The 15080-nt window shown below is 41.4% G+C and overlaps 1 protein-coding gene across 4 annotated transcripts in view; it reads left to right on the top strand.

Annotated features, from left to right (window-relative positions):
- Positions 1-12100, top strand: part of MYL10 (myosin light chain 10) — a 136156-nt gene extending 124056 nt beyond the window's left edge. For 2 of the 4 annotated variants that reach the window (XM_069873857.1, XM_069873858.1), the window contains exons 3-7: positions 1487-1562; positions 3017-3121; positions 6023-6101; positions 10695-10743; positions 11505-12099. In XM_069873857.1, coding sequence (XP_069729958.1) covers positions 1487-1562; positions 3017-3121; positions 6023-6101; positions 10695-10743; positions 11505-11603 — 408 coding nt within the window. In that variant the 3' untranslated portion in view covers positions 11604-12099. Of the gene's footprint in view, positions 1-1486; positions 1563-3016; positions 3122-6022; positions 6102-10694; positions 10744-11504 lie in introns of all 4 variants that reach the window. The other 2 variants (XM_069873856.1, XM_069873855.1) reach the window with 2 other exon arrangements.
- Positions 12101-15080: the final 2980 nt, after the last annotated feature.

Raw genomic sequence — 15080 nt, 5'->3', positions numbered from 1 at the left:
GACAAGCTTTTCTGAAAAGCTGTTTCTGATCAGAACGTTTTTATCTCAAGATTTTAATCAGCTCACCAGAAAATGTTTCAGCATTGCCATTATGACATTACTTTGAGTTCACCCATTGCAATACATAACTAACGCTCTTCCTGTCTTTTGTGAGCTTGCTGGGCTCTGCTTTGCTCCTCGTATTTTCTTCTCTTTCTCCTCCAAACTGTGGGGATCACCACTTAAAGCAAGCCCCTCCAAAAGGAGGGAAAGCAACTCTAAAGAGTTTGGCTTAATTTTTTATGAGGTGATGTCTTGGCAGGTAAAAGAAGGGTTATGAACATGCATATTGCAAGTAATCACACAGGCAGACTGAAACGTGAGCTGCGGGGCTTTGTGAAAAAGTGGAGGTGAAGCTCCATGAAGATCTGTTGCTATAGTACAGTTAGGGAAGGAAGCACGCCCTATAGAACAGGAGAATTTACAACGCGGCGAGTTACTGGGGCTGCACCAGACAAGGTGTATTCTCAGGGGAATGTTGTCTTTCATAATGATACTGAAGTAAGAATAATTCCTGGCCATTGTACAGATACACTCTCATATTGATGTGCAAGTCAGACAAACAAACAGCTTCAAAGAGATTCCCAGTTCTACTGAGATTCCTCACAGGATGACCAGGGGGATTTCAGGTCATTACAATTTTTCAAAATCAGTGAAACATTCAGAGTGTGATGGCAGTGAATAGACAGGCATGCAGATAGGTAAATAGAGAGCTAAGCACTTAGCTGGCTTGGTGACTAATGGTTAGAGAACATAAATTCCGCATTGGGTGAAAACAGAAAAATGACTGGTTTTTTTCTATCAGAAGTTAAATTTTGCCTGACAAGGAATATTTAAGGCCAACACCTCAAGGTCAGTCAGAGCACACTGTACAGTCAGAAGATACAATTTATTGTAAAGGGAAAAAACTTTGAATAAATACTATTACGATAGTTATGTCTCCGTACTTCTGAAAATGCAGCTCTCTCTGCAGGGAGGATGAATTTGAGGCCCAGAAGAAACTGACTGTAGCTTGATCTACAGTAATGAAATGTTTTATAGATTACAATAGCTACACTAAGGAATGAGGTATGGGAAGGGTACAGAACACACAGAGTAACCACTGATTAAATCCTCCCTTGCTAAAGCCTCCCTAATTCAAACTTCTATGGGTTAGGGCTGAGTGGCTGGAGCTGCCAGCGTTGGCTTCAGCCCAGCTACATGCTGCACTGAGCATTAATTTAGTATGAAGAAGTTTGGGTGGGTTTAATTAAGCCCCTTGCCAAGATACAGTAATGTGTTGAAAGTGAGGAAAGTGCAATGACGTGGTGTGATGTGTGTAATCAAAGGAAGTTAAATATTCCTCTTTACAGTATGCATATAATGCCCCCCGGACTGGTTTGTGTGATGGTAGCACATCCAGTGCAGCACAGCAATGGCAATAAATTCTCCTTTTTTCTTCCGACAGGCTTTTACCATCATGGATCAGAATAGAGATGGCTTTATTGACAAAGCAGACTTGAGAGACACATTTGCTGCTCTAGGTAAACTGGTAGCAATAATTAAATACTTAAAAGAAATGCCGCTTAAATTTCAAGCACGTGGAAGAAGTTTGTTTTAGAAATACCGCAGGGGAAATAAGAATATACACGGGGGGAAAGGGAAACCTGTTTGGTTTGATCTTCCTCCTTTATGGAAGTTGCTGTCTTTCTCTGCAGCTCCAGCTGGAAAGTGTCCTGAGCAGCCTCTTTCAGAAGCAAAACGGAGGTCCCTCTGGACTCACTGCTGGTGCCACAGAGCTGTGCAACTGGCCGCTCTCCAAAGGCACGGATCCCTCCCCTACAACTCTTTCATGAGAGCCCACCCAGGGAGGGGTCCATGCCAGGCATTTCTGATTTGCCTCTGAACCCAGGCTTCACAGGATGCACCATTTTCATCTACGGTCCATGCAATATCTACCAATTAATGTTGTCGTCATGGACAAGCTGCCCCTCCGCCCACACAGAAGCAGGAAGACTTCTTGTGAGGTTTTGTGCTGTTGTGCACTTAGGTGGAGTGGAATGTGCATGTCATGAGATTACGTACTGTCCATTCCATGCACATCACAACCCTGATAATATCAAGCAGATTAAAGAAATTCTTCCCAAGGAAAGGAAAAATCAAAATGCTCACGATCCCAAACTTGGAGTTGTATCCTTATTGCAACATTAGAGGCTTGAACAGTGATGTAGGCATTTGGGCTTTTGCCATTTGGATTTATTTAAAAGAGTTTGATAAGAATCTTTAGTGCTCCCTGGGGTGGAATCAGATGCCAGCAGAGTCAGTGCAAAGAGCAGAAGCTCCTGAACTTTTTATTGTGACAATGAGGTTTGCAAACTTTGGCCTGTAGCTACCGTTACCCTGAAATATTTATTTCTTAAGGCCAAATCCCAGTATATTTACTGTTCAGTGAAGCCCTTCAATGCCTGTAAAGTACAATCACAGCTAATTACCACTCCACTCGAGTGGGGTTGCCAGGTCTAAATTCTCATCAATAGGATCACACGAGGATGGGGAAGGAATATGACTACTCAACCCACCCATCTGCTCTCTACACAGAAAGACATCTCAAATACAGGAGGGCAAAGGCTGAGACCCAGGATTCACTTCAGTTACTTTGAACGCTGCTGTATTACTGTCAGTGCAGCCTGTATTTTACCTGGGGGGAAAAAAAAATAAAAAGCATGAAAAAGAAAAACAATTTATTTGGAAGTGCCCTTTCTTTTGTCCACTCATGGACACATCCCTTATGTTTGCCTTTCTTACCCCTTCAGTCACCCTTTGATCTTAGAATCAGTTCTGCTCATTTGTTTTACACTCGGGTATTCTGGAGTTGCAGTCCACCGTGTTATTAGCAAAGTTGCACAGAGCCCAGAGCTCACCAGTAGGAGGAGATTAATGGGAATCATTTTTTGAAACACTATTTCTGATTTATTATGAAAAACGATCTCTGCTGCAGGTCGTCTGAATGTCAAGAATGAAGAGCTTGAAGAAATGGTGAAGGAGGCGCCAGGTCCTATTAACTTCACTGTCTTCCTCACTATGTTTGGGGAAAAGCTGAAAGGTAAGTACCTTTGGGGGGTTGGAGAGGTATCTGTCAGAGATCCTCAGCATGAAATATCGCAGCACCTTGCAAATTCTAATAACGTATCCACAAAACAATGCTTAAAGGCAAGGAGTGATCTCCTTTTTTGCAGACAGAGCTGAAGTATGAAAAGGCTAAGGGATGGTCCAGAGGACAATTCAAAGGTGTGATTTCAGCTTACATAAGCTAACATGAAAGTGCTAACTTGAGGTCCAGAAAGTAATGAAACCACGTCAGCCTGGAGCACAGTGCAGATGAGTTAATCACCATCAGTACGATCCTGTTGCTCACGCTATAGAGGTATCACTCCCAGTCTTAGCTGGATTGAAACTATTTTCAGTATTTCTACAAAAAAGTGTTCTGTGCTCCTTTGGCTCATTATGCAAACGCAACCTCTGCACCATCCTTGCAACTGCAAGGCATGAAGGAGCAATGGGAATGGGACTTTGCCCATTGCCACAGAATACAAAGGGATCGCTGCTGGGAATTCAGAATAGGTGGGTACTAAATTCATTGTGGGAGTTTGTGATTTAGTTGTCTCTGTTATACTGTTAATGGCTAGAGTCTGCAAGAGTGGGAGCGTGAGGCCGAGAGAAACCTCATCATCTTCTTATATGCATTAGAGGAAAGCGAAAGCCTCGACCTTCAAAGCAAGGTTGGCCTCAGCCAAGCACATCCCAGAGGTTTGTTAGAATGACTAAGGAACAGAAAAATGGAAAAATCTGGTCCCATCTTCTTAAATATGTTTATTGTAGTGCTGCTGGACTCTGGCTTTTATATAAGCTAGCGTCTTACGATTGCTGAATCTAGCAAAGAATCTGGCCCTGCCAACTGTGTGGCCTGAAACCAGAGCCAGCACAGGAAGGTGAATGGTAGAGCGAACCCCTCTTGTCTGCAGGTTTCCTGTTGGCTACCAGGAGAGGAGGAGGCTGATTTTAATTTCCATTTGGTGAAGGGAAAATCACAGCTGTGCTTGTCATGCCCTTCTGGTTGGGTTTGTCATGCAGAGGAAGCAGAGCCAAAAGACTGCAAATTCCCAATCAAAACTAATTGGGATGAAGAGCCTTTGTAGTGCAATTAGAAAGGGAAAAGGGGCTAGAGGAAGTGGATGTGGCAATTTTGCAACACTCTTTATTAGCTAAGTACCACTCAGAGAATTTGGTGAAAGGTGCTTTCTAAGTAAAATTTGTTGTGCTATAATTGATTTCTGTCATAAAGGGGAAGCTAGGATTTTTGGGAAAGCTTTAGCTTTGTATATTGAGATTATGATGCCAGATGAACAGCTAACAAAACTCGGTTTATGTTAATGCCAACCACATGGAACTGTTTCTACAGGGAGTCAGAATAATACAATTTGTACAGAAAACAGAGATGCCGCACATCAAAGAAACCACTTTATTTACCAGCTAATCAATAAAGAATGCCTGCTGCATTGCTTCTCTTCAAAGCTGAAGTCCAAGGGTATGACAGAGTAGAAAATGTAAAACACAGTAAGGAAAAAAACAATCCCCCCCACAGTGGTGGCTACTTAAAATGCAGACATTCTCTTGGAGCTGGAAGACTGTTCTCTTCATGGAACAATCAGAACACTCATTAAATACCGATGCTCTTTGTATCGATCATGTATGTGCTGGAGTTTGAATACATTGCCTACACCTTGGAAAAAAACCCCATATATGACAAGGAGACGTAGGCTTAGGCCTATTCACGATTACATACACCAAGATGCTACTAATCCTTGTGGAAACCTCTAAACAAACTAAACTAAGAAGGCATCAGGAATGTACTTAACCACGACCAGGTTCTATTCTGGTTCTGTCTCTGCAAAACTTTGAAACTGCAATTCTTTGTGTCATTACCTTTTTCTAATCATACACTCCAGCATCCCAACTAGGTTCATTGCCTATGGGTCAGTCTACCTGCTTGGAAATTTGGTTTCCTACAGTTAGAAGTAATGATTTGTATTACGTATAGCACCATAATATTTGGAAATATTGGGGAATGGTCAGAAAGAAAGTATATGGAGTATCCTGCAGATTTTTGTAAGGGGGTACACTTGGAATCTGCAGCATTACAGAACAGACAGACCCCAGCCAAGATTAAGGCGCTGTGAAACCTGGCTCCTGACACAAATGTTTTCCAGTCTAAATAAATGGGATAGAATAAGGATAGAAGAAAAGGAAGACTCTTACGATAGTTTTACCGCTGGGAACAGAGGAGTAGGGAAATTAAAGTCATATCAAAAGTCTGTGACCCAGCTAAGAGCAGAAGCATAACATTTGAGCCATAGTCTAATGCTTTAAACCATCATTTTCTATAAGTAACACTTAATGAAGAGACACTTAACTGGAAGTGCACTACAGAACATGAGTGCAAATGACCATTGTACATCGATCATCCTGTTTCCATTGCATTCCATCAACATTCTGATCTTATGATGGGCTTAATTTCCTTTATCGAGAGACATTACCTCTCCTCTATATGGTGAAGGACAAGTAACATTAAAACGTGTTTTTACAAGGAACGTACAGTACAAGATTAAAGTAAGCTGGTGAGGGAAACAGTTTGTTATATTTTCATTTCTGAAACCCATTAATCCTCTGGGTACTGATATTGGAGACCAGTTCCTGGAAGTTTTCTCTCCTGCAGACATAGAATAGATATGAGTTATTATTTTTAAGCTTCTGAGCACTGAACTATTCACCTCTATTGTTTATCTGACATGACAAATGCTGCCGACATAAGGAACCTTTGTCTTCAAACCTGCAACTGCAGAATTCTCCATTTTGCACTGTTTCCAAGTGAATGCAACTGCTTAGCAAGGATTCGGCAACTATAGAAATAAATCCAGGCTTCTAAATGATATTTCATTAATTTTAGGCACGGATCCAGAAGAAACCATTCTGAATGCTTTTAAGATTTTCGACCCAGAAGGAAAAGGCCACATAAAGGCAGACTAGTAAGTGTATTTCAAATCCAATAATGATAACAATAACAAGAACAATAATAATAATAACAATAATAATAATAGCACAAGCTTAAGGAACTGCTTAAAAGCTGTATTTTTCACAGTATTTTAGGAGACAGAAGCACTGTCAGGCACAGAAACATTTAGCTTTGTAAACCAGAGCTGAAGGACCGGACTATTGTATGAATGTATTTGTATACCAAAAAGAAATGTTATTTCCTTCAGACATTGCAAGAAGCAACAGAAATATAATCACATGTAGGCCATTAGATAGGTCTTTTTGAAGGTCTGGATATAAATCAACACATGACTTTTTGTAGATTAGCTCCATATGTAAAATTAAAAGGAATGTCTGGTGCCCAGCTCTCAGAGTGCTCAACTAAAACAAGAAAGCTAGTCCCCTTTTCAAAAAGTGATCAATTATATTAACTCTGGGACATGGTTTTACTGAGGACATTTTCCTTGTTATGCGTTTACCGTTTGAGCCTTCTGTTTCCAGACAAAGCTTGGCCATAAAATTCCTCTAGATATAGTGGGAGCCAAACCAAACAACATTATTAATAATACAACAATTATTGTCAATATGGCTGTTTGTTAAACAAGGAGGCAGGGCCTGATTTGTATTCATAACCTGTTACACCCACAAAGCACGGAAAAAGGACTTTAAGTGCTAATTGCACAAATGTAAATCCTTATTGCGCTGCCTGAATGGTGTGAGCCTTCAGGTAAGTGAAACAAATGATGTCAGATTAGGGCAGGGGATGAGATCTGACCTATGGCTCCAGTGGAATGTGTTATGTGCCTAGATTTACGTGTGTGCTTAAATTCCTTGGTGAGTTTGAGGTCTGTTCTTTTACTGCAGCAGCCATTTCAGGTAGATTTTATAAAGCATAACATGTATGGGGAGTTTATTAGGGAACCATGAGGTACAAAATTGTATTTGCATCAAGGAGTGTTGCTAATGTTGTGATATAGCAAATGAAAACTAAACCTGTCACCAGTGCCTCTGAGGTGAAGTTTTCTGTGACATTATCTGCAGTTGTCTATGGCTCGGGGAAGTTGGTTGAAATACAAAATTCTTGTAGAGTATTTCCTTCCCTGCTTTTCTCTGACAGTACATCAACAAGTACAAGAGTCCTGTGCTGGTGAGCAATGTGCAAAAGAAAAGCAGAGACAGTCTTTTCACTAAAAAACTTCCAAATGAATTAAACCACAGGTGGATATAGAAAGCAATCAGAAAGAGCGGAGGGTTAACAGTTGTCCTGATTGTTTTGGGCTTAGCATTATCCAAAAAGCTTGGGAAGCGCAGTCAGAGAAATAACATCAGAAGTGACTCAAATAATCAGAATAAAATGTAGCCTCTTGCCAAAGAGGCCAGATCACACAGTAGTGAAGTCACAACCATGAAATACAACCTTCTGATAACACAGAGCCATGAAATGTTGTATTTCCCACCACTATCCGTAACGATACCCTGCATATAAAATCTACAGCTTGCCACCCTCTGTTTGGTTCTGCATTCCTTGGATGCTGGAAGCCAGCTGGAGTTTGGGGCAAATCAGGAATGCAGAAACACACTTCGACATGAAAATGAGAGAGAAATACTTTTATTTTTCCTTGATGGAAAAGGTCAACCTTGTCCCCACCCCCACTGCACTGCTAACATTAGACAATTGTTTTAGTTCATCACCACAACAGAGCATAATGTTTTTACTTATTAGACCCAAGGGTAATGTTGATCATTACAGAACAAAACATTAAATCAATTCCGTGAATGTCTTTGAGTCTCAACTTCTATTCATATGCTTCCAAACTTTAGATATTTGAAGGTTTTGAAATAATTTTTATGCTGGCTCATACAGCCATTTCAATATGACGGTTAATGTTAATAAATAACGTTTCTCCATATTAAAAAATCCTGGAATGTGTCTTTCCAAAACCAGCCATGTTGACCTTTTAATCAGAACTTCTTTTTATGTTCATGGATTAACATCCTTCTGGGGATTTTTATGTCTCTTCCCTCTGCATGTTTTCACCTCTAGTCTGGAAATGACTCACTCAGTCCATCTGATGGTGGCTGGGATGGAGCCTTCTAACCTTTCCAGAAGCTCTAGGAGTTCAAAACTTACTTCCAAATTCAATGACAGACTTTGTTTGTCTGTATCGCTATGCCACACGTAAAACCCTTCCTATAGCCCAATGTCAAAAAGAGGAAACGCTTTAGGTCAGATTCTCAGCTGGTGTAAACTGGCGCAGCATTTGGAAAGGGTCGATGATTCAGTTCTGAATGCCATTCGCTGGACAGAGTGAGTCAGGCCAACATCAACTGTGCCGTATGCCGATGCCAACAAAACTCTGCAGATTTGTACCAAATGGACCCGGGGAGTTCACATCCCTCTGGACCTCTGGAAATGAGTTTGTCTGGGCTAGAGATGTTTTCCAGCAGAGCTGCAGAGCACTGCTCATCTCAACTCACCTATTTTCCTCCAAGGCAGCACTGTAGAAAGGGCAAACCTAGTGGAAAACCAAAACGTCCCAGAGATTTCACAGATAATTTTAAAAACGGTTTCAAAAATACAGGAACGCAACAAAGCATTTGTAACCGCAGAAGGAACTGACCTTAGCCAGGACAAGAAGCAACATCTAGACTCCCACCTCAAGGCAAATGGATTTTTTATTTGCCCAAGGAGACTTGGATTATTTTTTTTTTTTTTAAGCCACTACTCTTTTAAAAACAGAACAAAATACACAAAGAAAAAGGTGCACAATCTCCAGCTTTGGAAACTGTGAGTCTTCGCTTCCCTATAAAGTAAATAATGGGAAACGTGCCTTATCCTCAACTCAGTCCTCCTTCCTTAGGAGTGTGCCAGAGCCTGTTGGGCTGCTCATCAGAAGATCATAATTAGAGATTTGATCTTTTCTTTTCCCCTAAATACTTTAAGCATGTGAATGGAAGGCACAGAATGCCCAGATCTCTTTTTAATTCAGTCCTCTTTGTGATGAAGTTTACGTGTGACTTGCGACAAAACTGAGGTAAAAGCTTCCCTCTGCTCCCCAAGCCCCTTCCTGTACTCGATCCACCTTTGCTGCTGCCATTAGCCCATAATCAATTCCTGCTGAACCATCTCTCTGCTCTTGCACCCACTGATTCCACTTAAAATGCAGTTACACAACAAACGGCCTCCTGACAAAACAGAAACAGCAATGCAAAAGAAACGGATGAGGAAGGGCTTTGAGAGGATGGTAAAGTAACACAGGAAAATATATACACAATAGCTCAAGCTCTGTCTGTGATTTCAGAGTGTTTCCCAAACATGTGTGGATATTTTCACGCTTGTTGTTGTGGGAAAAGTCCTTCTTCATTACCCAGAAACTTCTTTTTTCGTTTTTCTCTTTCTGTCCTTCCCAACAAGCACTTCACACCAGTGAGAAAGAGTAGTAGAAAGTGTAAGATGCCTCTTATGCAAATTGGGAGATGTCTTTGTTGTAGCCTTTTACTGGGAAAAAATGTGTGTGTCAGAGATACGAGGCAGTACAGCCGGAGCGCTGCCTTCAAAACTGCGCTTACAGCCGTGTGGCTTTTTCACTCAAGACGTGTGGCTATGGGAGCAGAAAGGAAACTTTACTCTTTCCCTTGAACCTCTGCATCCACAGGAGGGGAATTTTGCTCAGATGGCAGCATTGCTGTGCAGGCCTGATTTCGATTAGAAATTGTTAACCTTAAATATTCACTTTAAAAACCAGAAAAGGCCCTTTCCATCAGAGTCATTGGTCTCCTCACAGCAAATTCTTAACAAATCCGCCTGTTTCAAAGCTACAAACTAAACCAGGTTTCTCCAGCGATCATTCTTCCTAGCTTTTCTGTTCACCTATAAATGTAGGTAAAAAAATTACACGTTCACCTGGCTTCTGACTGTGGGCTTCCAAACAGAGGGCAAATCAGCTGAGGGGCTGTCCTGAAAATATTCTCTTTGATGTAATTGATTAGGATGCAGATTGTGTGTGGGATAAGTTCCCTGTTACTCTGCTGTAACTCCAGATCAAGACATTGTACCGTGAAATACAACAGGTCTCACGCAGTTTCACAGCCTCCTCTGGGAATACCTGCGTGCAAATAAAGGGATTCTCAGATGATGATCCGGAATAGCTGTTGGAGTTCTCTTTCAAGTCCTCTTTCTCATTTCATGCTCTGTTCCTTTCATCCTCAGATTTTACAGAAAATATTCTCTATTTTGGTTTTGTTAAGTGATCCAGACTTTAAACATCAAATCAGAAATCCTACCATTTTATGTTAGGATGAGCATACAGAATCACTTAGAGTAACTCACAGAAACAGAGCAATAACCTTAAACAATTTTAAACCTCTATAAAACGTTAGAAAAGCAAAATAAGTTGGCAGAGCGAGGCATTGACACTGATGGGTGCCCACAGAAAATCTTTAACAATATCATGTAAGGATTAACAGCTCTAATTTATGCAGTCACACAGATTTTCTTTCATGCAACTTCAGGAGGGATCTTGCCATCTGAATTGTCATGTGCCATTATCACCCTTTAATCAGGTTATTTCGTTTTATTTGAACAGCATCAAAGAAATGCTTATGACACAGGCAGACCGGTTCAGTCAAGAAGAGGTAAGGACCTTCTTTATTCTTAGTAGGAATCTATCTCCAGTCACCATTCAGCAATTACTATTTGCCCCTCTTTAAATGCATGAATTCAGCTCAAATCCAGACTTAGAGAGGGTTGATGCCAGCTCTAGCAATTAGGAACAATTCAAAGCATCGCTTCTGAATAGCTCCGTGGCTAAATCAAAGTCAAACAGATTCTTTGGACTTCCATTCCTGTGCAAGCGTGGCTGATCTCTCGCTGTTCTTTCCTAGAGTGAGCTGAGCAAGGAATTTCCTGGAGTTCAAGTGGGTTTGGGTGGGAACTGTAAACTGTTTGCCATTTCTGTTGAGAGTTATTTTGTTTGAAATCTGAAATAAGCTCTGAAACGAGGTACTGACTTTGTGGTTTGTGTGAAACTGAACGTGGATTGTGCTGGCCACGTGGAACTCGGAAGGACTTTATTTGCAGAAGAGGAGATTGAGTGGAGTTGGTTCATGGCAAGAACAGGCAGAAGTACGGACTGTAGTGCATTATTTGGTCAGGGCTTCCCTGAATTTCAGGGAGACCTCTACTCGGCAGAGAACTTCCTGAGATTCTAGCAGGACTGTGTTACTAGTTGTATCCTACCTTCTATTTCAGCTTTGCTGAAGCTGAGGAAGAATTTTCCATGGTGGTTAATGGACTAAGGCAGAAGGGAGCTGAACTAGGTTGGAAATGAAAAGCAGCACATGTTGCTGTCCCCCAGTCCTGCATTTGTAACACTTATCTCCTGTTTGCTTGGCAGATCAAACAGATGTTTGCCGCTTTCCCTCCAGATGTCTCTGGTAATCTTGACTATAAGAACCTCTGTTACGTTATCACCCATGGTGAGGAGAAAGACTAAGAGGAAAAAGATGAGCTTCTCCTGTGATGATGCACCAAGTTATTTCATAATGCTTTTGTGTGCAAGACAAAGGGCTAAACACTCAATATGTGAAGCCATGTGGTCATCAGAAGAGAACTAATAAAACAATTGAAATTAGATTAAAGTTATTTAATGCTCCTGTTTTTGTGAAAGATGAACATACCAATTTTGTGGGTTTTTTCCTTTTTTTTTCTGTCAGTGGTTTGAAATGGAATTTTCTTGATGAACTGGTGCTTTCGTGATTTATTGACAATCCTAATGTTCACCAGATGGTCCAGTGGGCACTGAAGTCTTGCTTAACCTCTTGTCTTTTATACATAAGCTCCATGTGTTAATTGAGAAATCCTCTAACTTATTGCACCAGGAAGAGTATTTGGTAAATAGAAATCTGTTCCATTTACAGCCCCTAGCAATGAAAAGGTAAATAAAACAAATCTTGAGCTCCTATCAATATGCAGTATGCTCTCTCCATCTCACTGATGTGTCTGCTTTCAGAAGCCACTCGACTCATTTGCTTTGGTGCAAAAGAACAGAAATAGCTGAGGAGTGGTTAGTTTTCTCATAGTAAAATTTACCCAGGTGCACTTATAAACCAGTAATAATGGATCTGCCCCCTTAACTATGTGTAGGAGGTTGTCCATGAAGCACTAACAATGCCTAGTCTTTCTCCTGCTGGTCATTAACTTTGTTTTCCAGGTGAGGCACATACTGGAAGGATGTGTTTTGCCAAAGATTACTTGAAAGTCCAGGGACAAAGACAAGAAAAGAACTCAGGAACTGTAGCCCAGGATTACATGTGAAACAGGTCACCTCTAACTTTCATAATCCGAGATCAGCATTGTTTCTAAAATGGTCTATGGTTTCATGTATTTGGACTTCTAGGAACTGGCCATGTTCTGCCTATGTGGAATATTGCATGAATACTTCCTGCGTGGGAGGCAGGAGGAGGCTACAGCCAAAGGAAAACAGGCTGCTGCTGTTTTAACAACTAATGAAAATGGTTTCCTTTTGCATCAGTGTTGTTGGCACCACAGTCCCACAGACAGCAAGAGGAAGTAACAAGCCACTTATTTTCTCTTTCCATCTTAGTTTTTGTAGAAAGAGAATGTGAGGGCAAGGTGTCAAATTCTGCCCACATCAGGAGGGGCAGAAATTACATGAAAAATCTCTAGCTTCTGCAGGACTCTGGGATGTGACATTCATCCCACCTGCAGCCTCTCTTGTTCCAGCAAAACCTTTCACTCAGTACACTTCACTAACCTTGAACAACTGGAATGAGACGCTCCCAGCAGACACAACATTGATATAATAAACCTCACCCCTTGCCCCTGTGTCCAGAAGCACTATGCACATTCCTGGAACGGCAAGGTTTCCCTAGGACAAGCAGGCTGTTCCCAATTTATCTACCAGTAATTATCTCTCTGAAAAATATTCCTTGACACAGCTAGAGGGAAAATCTGGACCTTTCTTGCATGAATCTTGCTGAAGATGTGGTGAGGGCTTTAGTGCTTCTTGCCATATATTCCTGTACCATTTGAAACCATCGCGTGGTCACCCAGACCCGTCCGTCCCAACAAGGTGTGCAGCGTGACTGGGCTTTGGGGAGCAGTAAAACCTCATGCAATGCAAGAGTCTGCAGGACCACTTTTTCCACCTTGTGGCTTATTCACCAGCAGCTGAGCTTTCCTGCACCAGCATAGTTCTTACCTCTGTTTCACACAAGAACTCTTCTCCCTGGAACATGATTTTCTTCATAAGTATATAACCCTGCCTACGGGATGGGGTTGTAGGTAGTGGGAGGTCATAGAGGTGGAGGATTTTCAGTGTCACGGTAGGAAAGATCATTTATGAGCTTCTGCTTTAGGGTCCTATGCAGACCCAAATAAGTGACAGAACTGCTCAGCGAAGAAAGGAGCTGCTTATGGGAAAGGGCTGCAAAATGGATAATTAATTCATAGACTTCATTAGAAAATTGCTTGAGTGGTGGGTCTGGAAAATGCTCTTGCATGCTACAAACACACATGCCAAGTCTAATACTGACTTGTACAAGCTTCAGAAAACTCTATATCCAACCAAATGAGTATTGACTGTTCCAATAACATGAGCTGAAATCACTCAGGCATCAGATACCAAACGGTGCTTATGTTTTTTAACCAACAACCTAGGTAGTTCTTCTGGATGAAGCTAAACCAGCAAGTCTGCTTAACATCCAGTCCAAGTTCCCTCTGGTTCTTCATGGGGACCAAACCAGGGTGCAGGCCATGAGGCCCTCCAGCAGCTACCAAACGTTCACGCACCACCAGAGTGTTCTGAGCCACCCAGAGCTCTTGTGACTCTGAAGTGGTTGGTGGGCTATAGAACGCCCCAGGCTCCATGTGGCCCTACCAATTTACTTCCAGGTTTATTGTAGTTCTGCTGCTCCTTCTACGATTGGTGCCCTTTTCTCTTTGTTCAAAATCCATTTCTCCCTTTTTTCCTGTCTGTTGCCCCAGAACTGTTGCATGAAGGGCTGTGCAGCAGGCACCTACCTGCTGCCGAGTGCTTGAAGAGATCTTTGGCCTGGATTGTGTCACCAAGCTTGTTGCTGCACCTCAGGCTCTTGGATCATCTTGCAAGAGAACTTGGAGCTGTAACCCTCCCTTCTACAAAGGGAAAGGACAGATGTCCAGATAAATATCATGAAAATATTACAGGCTTGTTCTAAGAATCTTTATCAATCCCAAATTCATTTCAATTCTCATTTCCATGTGAGGACTTAAAGCTGTGCTTATGAGTTTTGGATGCAGACTCCAATAACGAAAGAGAACCAAGAGCTGAGGTTAATTCCACAAAAACAGATTTTCACCAAGCATCATTAAAATGATCAGATGGGAACTGAACTTGCATGAACCCTGGCAGTAGCTCTTTAGTGTCAGCCCTTTCACAAACAATTACTATTTGGATGGGAAAAAAAAAACCCAAAGAAATAGCGCAGAATTGATAATGTGTTTTATTAACTCTTAAACATTTAATCCTGTAAACCTTTCTGGAACCTTGTGAATGGGTAGAGCATCCTTTGGAATATACTGTCATAAGAGGCAGAGAAAGATTCTCATGAGTGTCCCCCAGCTTGTTGTTCTGCTTGGAGGCAGGATTGTTGTTAGAAATGTTTGTCTGATCTGTCTAAACTTTCTAGGTAGCCTCAAGTCTGAAGCTGGCCTTATATTTCTGCATTTCCCCCCTCCCATCTAACCTAAATCTTTCTGTCTGCAAACTAAGCCAATATCATCCTTTGCATCCTCTGTGTAATAAATGTTAGCACAGAGGAAGCCTGTTTAGTTTTCTTTTTTACAACATTGTTCTTCCAGCTTTTCCTCTCAGCAATCTTTTCCGCACTTATAATTCTTCTTCTTAAGAAGAAGAAGAGTAATTCTTATTGTATATAATTCTTACAATACTTCTTGTACCTTTAATTTG

Source organism: Phaenicophaeus curvirostris, chromosome 21, assembly GCF_032191515.1.
Source record: "Phaenicophaeus curvirostris isolate KB17595 chromosome 21, BPBGC_Pcur_1.0, whole genome shotgun sequence".
Taxonomy (NCBI): Eukaryota; Metazoa; Chordata; class Aves; order Cuculiformes; family Cuculidae; genus Phaenicophaeus; species Phaenicophaeus curvirostris.
The sequence above is the reverse complement of the archived record's forward strand: the minus strand, read 5'-3'. Positions and strand labels throughout refer to the sequence as shown.